Source organism: Gekko japonicus, unplaced genomic scaffold (genome assembly GCF_001447785.1).
Source record: "Gekko japonicus isolate JY-2015 unplaced genomic scaffold, Gekko_japonicus_V1.1 scaffold1389, whole genome shotgun sequence".
Taxonomy (NCBI): Eukaryota; Metazoa; Chordata; class Lepidosauria; order Squamata; family Gekkonidae; genus Gekko; species Gekko japonicus.
The window spans coordinates 435,367-445,326 of NW_015176492.1; the positions used below are offsets into that span (position 1 = coordinate 435,367).

General features: G+C 48.4%; 1 protein-coding gene across 1 annotated transcript in view; it reads right to left on the reverse strand.

The window, feature by feature from the left end:
• The window catches only part of CLPTM1 (cleft lip and palate associated transmembrane protein 1), a 56,689-nt gene that overhangs the window by 24,943 nt on the left and 21,786 nt on the right, over window positions 1-9,960 (reverse strand). The window contains exons 3-4 of the mRNA XM_015427253.1: window positions 2,491-2,614; window positions 485-643 (exon numbers count right to left, since the gene is read on the reverse strand). Coding sequence (XP_015282739.1) covers window positions 485-643; window positions 2,491-2,614 — 283 coding nt within the window. The remainder of the gene's footprint in view (window positions 1-484; window positions 644-2,490; window positions 2,615-9,960) is intronic.

Sequence of the window (9,960 nt, forward strand, 5' to 3'; positions counted from 1 at the left end):
TTTTCTTCAAGTCTCTCCCAGGTCTTAGGGCTGGGATACCGGTCTTCTGTCACCCATCCACATGCGGGGTCCAACACTAGCCCTGGAGGCATTACTACAGGATCAGACCCAACTGGCAGCAGTGTAGGCCCTGGTGGGACTGCCCATCGCTCACTGGGAACTGGGAGCATCCATGCTCCCTCCTTTTTGTGCTGCGGCCCCAAGCACACGTCTGAACGGCTTGGCCAGAGAGCCAGCTCGGGCTCTGTGTCGGCCGCTAAGGCAGAGAAAGCCCAGCCCCAAAAAAGGAAGAGGAGGAGCCTTACTGGTCTTGCCCTGGCCGGGCTGTTCCTGCTGCACGCTTGCCTCCTATTGGCCGGGGAGGGAAAGCGTGGGAGGGCGCGGAATGCTCAATGGAGACAAGGAGGAAGACGACTGAAATCTACAGCGGGGGTGGGGTGGGGTTGGGAAACAGGAGGAGTTACACGCGGGCGCAGGGACACACCTCGGGGACGTCCAGCTCAGCGTAGTGCTCGTAGCACCCGTCGAAATTCTCGCCACTGGTCCAGTCCCCGTAGACGAGATCCCGCTTCTCCCAGAACAGCGACTTGGAGGTGTTGAAATCTGTAAAGTGCTCGTGCTCTGAGATATAGACATAAAGATCCTGTGGGGGGGGAAGGAGCAGAGGTTTGATCCAAAGCCAGCAGCCCACGCCCAAGGCTGGAATCAACGCAGGACTCTGCTAACTCTCCTCCACGATTTCCCCCGTCTCTTTCTGACCTAAGGATGTGAGCGAACTGCGATACCTAAGGAGCACAAAAAACACCACACACACACGATATTTGGCTGGCCTGCCCCTTCTAAATTCAGAATCGCAGTATTTCTATTCACAAACAGAAATGCAGCCATCAAGTTTCTAGTCCTTATAGTGAAGAAATATTTGTGTGCGATAGGAGACGGGCAGTGCCTATAGAAACCACGAAATCCAGAGGAATTGCTAGATAGAGCTTTCAAGGGTTGTTGACTGGAGGACTTGTGTGTGTTTGTGGGACATTCCAGCTCCTTCCCTGAGCAGCGGAATCAGAACATCGAACAGAAACATATGGCAGAATACGCTAAGCAAAACATGTCACTTTTTACTGCTTAAGAACATAAGAACATAACAGACGCCAATGTTGGATCAGGCCAAAGGCCCATCCCATCCAACACTCTGTGTCACACAGTGGCCAGAAATACCAGTGCCATCAGGAGGTCCACCAGTGGGGGGTTGTTGACTGGAGGACTTGTGTGTGTGTGTGTGTGTGGGACATTCCAGCTCTTTCCCCGAGCAACGGAATCAGAACATCAAACAGAAACATGTGGCAGAATACGCTAAGCAAAACATGTCACTTTTTACTGATTGTATTTTGCCGAGAGTTATACATGTACACAATACGTACATTACTTACACAATTCTACTTTTCAGATTTTTACCATATATCGGAGGATCTTGCAACTATATAACTTATTTTCTAGCTGCAGGATCCTCAAATATATGGTTAAAAACCTTTATAGTAGAATTGTTTAAGTAACGTATGTATTGTACACATGTATAACTTTTGGCAAAATACATTAAAGTTTTACTCATCACGGTGAGTGTTGTCCTTTGGCAGTTTTAATCCACTGCGGCCCCAGTTTTGTTTATTGTACTTTGCCCGTTTGGCATGATTTGCACACAGAATCGCAACTACCCGGGCACAGAGGTTTTACGATCCAGTGTGCCAACCAGTGCTCCCTCTAAGCTGAGTTAGTGTGAGCTAGCTCACAGTTTTTTAGCCTCCAGCTCACACATTTTTGTCTTAGTTCAGGAAGGGATGGCTCCAGAGCAATGTTCCCTCTAAGCTGTGGAGTCTTGTGAGCAAAAATTCTACCTTGTGAGCTGCTGGCACTAAAGCTGTGAGCGAGCAATTCGGCTGCTGCATAAACTAGTTTGCTCTGGAGCCCTCCTTCCTGAGCGGAGACAAAAGGGTGTGAGCCGGAGGCTAAAAAAACTGTGGGCTAGCTCACCCTAACTCAGCTTAGAGGGAACACTGCTCCAGAGCAAACTAATTTATGCAGTAGCCAAATCACTGACTCACAACTTTAATGCCGGTAGCTCACAAAGTAGAATTTTTGCTCATAAGACTCCACCGCTTAGAGGGAACATTGGTGACAACCCGGATAATGCTTCCAAGCAATGGTTGGGGGCAGTGTTCCCTCTAAGCTGAGTCAGTGTGAGCAAGCTCACCGTTTTGTCCCCGCTGGCTCACACATTCTTGTCTTAGGTCAGGAAGGATAGCTCCAGAACAAGCTAATTGATGCAGCAGCCAAATCGCTCGCTCACAACTTTAATGCCAGTAGCTCACAAAGTAGAATTCTTGCTCACAAGACTCCGCAGCTCAGAGGGAGCACTGGCTGGGGGCTATACGTGTCGAGTCGATGCCTGGTTGCCAGCCCTGGGGGCCAGCTCCGTTGAGTCCCCGCCATGCTCACCATTAAAGTGTCTTTCGGGAAAAGGTTGCGGCTCGGCGCCCGGGGTGCCCCGCCAGCGGTGGTCTGGTCCTGTGGTGCCGGCCCACGACGGAACCAACTGCTGATGGCCCAAATGATGAAGATCCTGGATTGGGGATAGAGAAAGCAAAGAATTAACACAATGGGGCTGACGTTCATGAGGCAGGTGCTGCACGTGAATTGCACACGAGGAGGCGTTTCTTCCCTCCAAATGGAAACTCTATGGGGTGCAATACCCAGCAGGTGGGACTCTGTGATTCCCCAAGGGTTGAAGACCGTGGCCTGCCAGTGGAGGTGTAGAAACTCTATGGGGCGCAATACCCAGCAGGTGGGATTCTGTGATTCCCCAAGGGTTGAAGACCGTGGCCTGCCAGTGGAGGTGTAGAAACTCTATGGGGCGCAATACCCAGCAGGTGGGATTCTGTGATTCCCCAAGGGTTGAAGACCGTGGCCTGCCAGTGGAGGTGTAGAAACTCTATGGGGCGCAATACCTAGCAGGTGGGATTCTGTGATTCCCCAAGGGTTGAAGACCGTGGCCTGCCAGTGGAGGTGTAGAAACTCTATGGGGCGCAATACCTAGCAGGTGGGATTCTGTGATTCCCCAAGGGTTGAAGACCGTGGCCTGCCAGTGGAGGTGTAGAAACTCTATGGGGCGCAATACCTAGCAGGTGGGATTCTGTGATTCCCCAAGGGTTGAAGACCGTGGCCTGCCAGTGGAGGTGTAGAAACTCTATGGAGCGCAATACCCAGCAGGTGGGATTCTGTGATTCCCCAAGGGTTGAAGACCGTGGCCTGCCAGTGGAGGTGTAGAAACTCTATGGGGCGCAATACCTAGCAGGTGGGATTCTGTGATTCCCCAAGGGTTGAAGACCGTGGCCTGCCAGTGGAGGTGTAGAAACTCTATGGGGCGCAATACCCAGCAGGTGGGATTCTGTGATTCCCCAAGGGTTGAAGACCGTGGCCTGCCAGTGGAGGTGTAGAAACTCTATGGGGCGCAATACCTAGCAGGTGGGATTCTGTGATTCCCCAAGGGTTGAAGACCGTGGCCTGCCAGTGGAGGTGTAGAAACTCTATGGGGCGCAATACCCAGCAGGTGGGATTCTGTGATTCCCCAAGGGTTGAAGACCGTGGCCTGCCAGTGGAGGTGTAGAAACTCTATGGGGCGCAATACCTAGCAGGTGGGATTCTGTGATTCCCCAAGGGTTGAAGACCGTGGCCTGCCAGTGGAGGTGTAGAAACTCTATGGGCCCTAGAGTCGGACTTGACTGGCTTTCGAGCAAGGGAACCTTTACCTTTACCTATGTATAGCTTGCTGAAACCAGGAACCTTCTATGGAATGTTTGCATCATTCAATGGGCCATGTTAACACTCCTGCTTTGCTTCCGTTCTGTTTTTAGATTTCTGGTTGCCTCTACGACCCTAATGCCCATTGCATTGCTTTATTTATTTATTAGATTTTTATTTATTGGGTTTTTATTTATTAGATTTTTACCCCACCCTCCCGGCCAGGCTTGTTTACAGAATGCCGACTGTACAGACTTGCTCCATCTAATCGGCCCTGAGTTCAAATGAGAAAGGCAGACGATGAATAACGTAAATAAATATAAAGAAGATGATGGGGTGGGGGGAAAAACCCACACATCGTTGGTGCCTGGAGCTGTGGCACGATTAGAAAGGCTCCCGGAAAATTCTGGGGCCAAGGACACCTTTCATATCTGTTCCCCTCCAATTTTTTGGGGGGGAGCAGAGACCAGGCACTCTCTGTCTGTTCTATAAATGAAAAGGTTTTGTTTTTGCTCTTTTTTTAAAAAAAGAGACTGTTACAAATTCTATAAATGAATGAGTTATATTGTTGTGCTGACATCCAGCCACACAATCCGATCTACCTTAATTTAATTCGCACTTGAATAACACAGTCACTACAGTGTCACAAAACATTCAAATAAAACTAGATAATATAGAAGAGATACCAAACACAAACTTAAGAGTTCACATGGAGACTAACAATAATATATAGTATCTAATACTGTAATTACGAAAACAACAATACTTTATGTACGACAAGTTGATTAATTTGTATGTAAGCTGCACTGCTATCGCTTTAATCTTGTGTATTTTTGAAATACCAATTAAAAAAAAGGGGGGAAAAAAGAGAGAGACTGATTTCCTTCTTCTCTCGTTCTGATTTAAACCCTCCCCCCAAACCCTTTAGCGCTGCCACCCACCCCTGGGCGAGCTCCGCGTTTGCAATATCCTTTGGAAAGGTAGGGAGCAGAGATACCATCGGCTGGTGCTGAGGCAATATGACACCTCCCGATGCGTGTCTTTGCTCCTATTGTCTGAGGTTTACATGCGCTGGTACCAGATTAGTGGCTCGCCTCGGACTGCGTTACGGGAAAGATAAACGCATGTAACAAGCTTTAAAAAAACCCGCACCCTCCCCAAGAGAAGAACATCGGCCGCGCACGACCGAGAACGAAATTTGGCCTCTCGACTTGAGGGCACATTCTCCCCCCCCCCCATAAGAGAAGGCAATGTTGGATCAGGCCAATGGCCCATCCAGTCCACCATTCTGTGTCACACAGTGGCCAGAAATACCAGGGGCCCTCAGGATGTCCACTAGCAGTGTTCCCTCTAAGCTGAGTTAGTGTGAGCTAGCTCACAGTTTTTTAGCCTCTGGCTCACACAGTTTTGTCTTAGGCTCAGGAAAGATGGCTGCAGAGCAAACTAATTGATGCAGCAGCCAAATCACTTGCTCACAACTTTGATGCCAGGAGCTCACAAAGTAGAACTTTTGCTCAGAAGACTCCACAGCTTAGAGGGAACATTGTCCACCAGTGGGGCCAGGACCCTAGAAGCCCTCCCACTGTTGCCCCCCCCCCCCAAACACCAAGAACACAGAGCATCCCTTGCCCCAGACCGAGAGTTCCTATCTATACCTTGTGGCTAATAGCCACTGATGGACCTCTGCTCCATATGCTTATCCAATTCCCCCTTGAAGCCGTCCAAGCTTGTAGCTGCCACCACCTCCTGTGGCAGTAAATTCCATATGTCAATCACTCTTTGGGTGAAGAAGTACTGCCCCCCCCCTTATTCTTCATTGCATCGGATAGCTTATGCTGCTCGACTGAATTGTTTTTTCTCTATTGTAATGTGCCTTGAGTCTCGGTGGGAAAGGCGGACTACAGATAAAGTGAATAAGTGGAACTCCTGGCTTCCCTGTGCTGCCTCTGGCTTTACAAAAAAATCCAAAACCCGAATTCCCTGCGGGAGGCAGTCCCTTAGGTAGAAATAAGGTTTCTGATTGGCGGCAGCGAGCCGTATTGGGGGATCTCTGCAGTGCAACCAGTACAATCGGTTGAACGGAAGGCCATGAGAAGAAGGGGAAATGAGAGCGGGTAACGAAGCAAGCGCCTCCCCTCCCTCAGCTTCCTCCAAAGCACAGGTGTTGTGATGCGGTGTAGATATGTTTTTTTGGGTTTAAATTCCCCTCCCCGTGTGTGTGTGTGTGTGTGCACGCGCCCATGTGCATTTAAGAGTGCGTGCACCCGGAGGTCATGGTGATCTGTGGGGACTGACCCTTATGGAGGGCCTGGAGCAGAGGTGTCGAACTCATTTGTTACGAGGGCCGCATCTGACCTAAATGAGACCTTGTTGGGCCGGGCCATGTGTGTCATACAATGTAAACTTTATAAAGGACACAAAGGGTGTTTTTTTAACTTAAAATAAAAACATGCTTAAAACATTAGCACTCTTGCAATATTTTGTTGATTTAACACTGCCTGATAACTGACACCTCTTGCTCTGAATTATTGCACCAAAATGTCTGTGCTCCCACGATGCTTGACTGCTGCAGATGAGGTTGTTCTGCCGTGCTGAAACCGCAATGGAGTGGATCTGCCCACTCCCCCCACGGCACTTTCTCCTTCGCGTCAGTTGCTCACGGGGCAAACAAGGGCCCTGGACGGGCCGGATCTGGCCCCCGGGCCTTACGCTTGACACCTGGAGGCTATTCAGCGAGGTGCTTGAATAAAGCCTGCCCCCGCCTCCGGTATTCCGAGGAGGTCTCCCATCCAAGTCCTTGCTAGAGTCGGCCCTGCTTAGCTTCCGAGATCTGACTTGTCTGGGCTACCCAGGTCACGGCAGTGTGGGTAATTCCCATGAGCGCCAATCCGACCGCTGCAAAGAGTTGGACCCCCGTGGATCCATTCCACTAATGGGCGGTGCTTCTCCACTGGGGCGAGGAACCTCCCCCCCCAGACTCAAGAGGAGCCTCTTGCACTGAGGGAAGGGGGCTGCTGTTTGAAGAGCCGCGTCCGTGGGATGAGACCCAGCCGTAAATTAACTCGCAGCCTTTCGTGTTACCTGCAACTCTCGTGCACCAGCTCTGTGGTGCTTTAACTGGGCCGAGTAAAAAGCACAGGGCGACGCTGCCGGTTCTGAGTTTTAATACGGACCGACACGGCTACCTGCAACACCTTCCTGGCGCTGAGAAGACAAAGCCCCAGGATTCTGCATGCCAGACCCCCACATTCTTTCCTCCAGTTGTCCTCGCCCGGCGAATTTCAGCGCTGCCAGTATAGCAAAGAAGCAACATGCCTTGGAGGCTTAAGATAATTGTCTGACTGAGAAGCCGGAACGGCTCTGCTGTCGAGCTTCTGCGGGCTTCGTGATTCATCCGCTAAGATCTGCAAACCTGGGAGGGCCGCAGCGTCGCCCGCTTCATAAATTTAATGAAAATACAGATGCGTTTTTCTTCTCTCCTGGCAACGGCTTCTTTTATTATAACTTGACATTCGGGAGACAAAGTCACCTTCGTTTAATATCCTCCGAAAGCAATCTTGATGAGAGGTTTCATAAAATGACATTTATTGCTCTTACTTTGCTTCCCAAATGCGGACACAGAAGGGCTTACACATTTCTCCCTCCTCCGTTTTAGCCTCACAACAACCCTGTAGAGCGAGTGAGGCTGAGTGGATGCCACGGGCGAGACGCACGAACTTAAGGAGTTGCTTAATCGGTTCAGAGCCAGCAAGCAGTAAATTCCCTAAGCCAGATTTCATGCAGGCTTGCAAGTGGTCACGGGTAGTAGTAGAAGAAAAGATTGGATTTATACCCTGCCCTTCACTCAGAGTCTCAGAGCAGCTTACAAACTCCTTTCCTTTACACACACACCCACAACAAAAACCCTGTGAGGTAGGTAGGGCTGAGACAGCTCTTTCGAGAACTGCTCTTGAGAGAACAGCTTTTAGAGAACTTGTGACTGACCCAAGGTCACCCAGCTGGCTACATGTTGTGGAGGAGTGGGGAATCGAACCTGGTTCTTCAAATTAGAGTCTGCCACTACACCAAACTGGATCCAATAAGAAGAGGAGGAGATCGTACACCAAACTGGCTAAGGATCACCAACAAGAATCACCCATTAAATTGGATCCAATAAGGATTACCAATAAGGATCACCCATGTAGCCAGAAAGTGGTATAAAACAGTGTTCTGTTAAAATTTCCTTTCAGGACACGGTGACTAACCTGGGCACAGGTGGGCAGGCTCGCTAGTAAAAAAAACCCCCCACAAAAACAAGACATGCTAATAATCTAGCAGTGCGTTTGACTTGGATGCAACCCACACTTGTGAAAGTTCTTTTATGGAGATCCAAGATCAGCCAAAACCAACATAAGACCACAAGCTAAACACAAATATAGCCTATAAAAATAATTTAAACCCTTGTTAGACAATACTGTCAGTGATACAAGGCAATTAGTAAAAAGCAAGTGCTTCCTTACCAATCGCGCCAAAGCGCAAAATTTGGCCACCGTAAGAGTGGCTTCATGCAGGCAATGTGCAAGAAGAGTGGATATATAAAATTTGTCGGATCTGCCTGGAAACTCAGATAAGACAGAACACTGTACAAGAGAAGAAGAGGAGGAGGATTATACCCTGCCCTTCACTCGGAGTCTCAGAGCAGTTTACAATCTCCTTTCCCTTCCCCTCCCCACCACAGACACCCTGGGTGAGGTAGATGGGGCTGAGAGAGCTCTCCCGAGGACTGCCCGTGAGAGAACAGCTCCGAGAGAACTTGTGACTGACCCAAGGTCACACCAGCAGCTGCATGGGGAGGAGTGGGGAAACGAACCCGGTTCTCCCGGACTAGAGTCCGCACTCCTAACTACTACACCAAACTACATCAAAAGAGCCTTACAAATTGAACAGCAGACTAACGTGTGTTCAATTGTTAACAACGGTGGGAATAAGGGAACGTTTTCCTTCAAGCGACCGGTGATGTTTCAAAACCGGAAGATGTAAAATAATTATGTGAGTTCAGACGGTGACCTTGGTCCAGCCACACCCTCCTGGCCTGATCTCCCTCAGAGCTGTGTCGTGAAGGTAAGAGAGATGTACGCCTGCCCAGTGCTCCCTGAAGAAAGGGTAGGACTAGAGATGTGAAGGCCCGGAAAAAACCCGGAAAAATTTGGAAAAAAACCAGTTTTTTTCCTGAAGCCTTTCTTGTTTTTTTCCAAAAAATTGAAAAAAGAAAAGAAAAAAAATTGATTATGGAATGTTTTATTTTAACATGATGAATAAAATATTTTAAGACAAGGTGTTCAAATATTTTCCAAATCATTTCTAATATATATATATATATGGTATCAGATTGATCTAATTTCTGTGCACTGAGGACAAGCAAGTCCTAGGTTACAAACTGAACTCTCCAATGCAAGAACAAGATGCATTTCTTCCTTTAGGAGGTGCGATTGTCAGAAGAAAATAAAAAGGTTTCAGTTTTGTTTTTGCATGTGGGTGGGTATTCTGTTTGTAATTGGATACACTATATTTTTAATATGCTAATTGTGATAATTTCATGCCAAGTAAAAATGTCTATAGTCATATTTGATGTTCCTAAAGTAACAGAATAACTTTCAATCTGGAAAAGACAAAAGAAGTGCTAATGTAGCATTTTTTTCAATTTTTCCGAAAATTTCCGTTTCTCCCCGAAAAAAACTGGAAAAAACCCGGGTTTTTTTCTGAGCTTCAAAATTTCCGGAAATTTTACATCTCTAGGTAGGACAGAAACGTATGAGACAGAAACCTTTTTCTTAAAAAGACCACGATGTGAAATGTTCTTGTTGTGTTGAAAGACTGACATGGGTGGTTTGTTTTTGCTTCAAACTTCAACCTTAGCCTTCGGATCCATTTGAGCAATGAAGGGGGGCCCTGCCAGAGAAAGATTATGATGATTTTTGCAGACTCGCGCTTTTGGAAGCGGGCTAGTGTGGCACTTGCCCATTCTTCTTGGAGGAGAAGACGGCAGCGGCAACCTGATTTTCTTTGACAAACTGATTCTGCTCCAACCTGATTTGGTCTTGAGATCTTCGAACGGTTCTTATTGCTTGGAAATCCGCCGGCCGACTGACACGGCGCCGGGGCTCAAAACGTCCTCCTGACGCAGCTCCT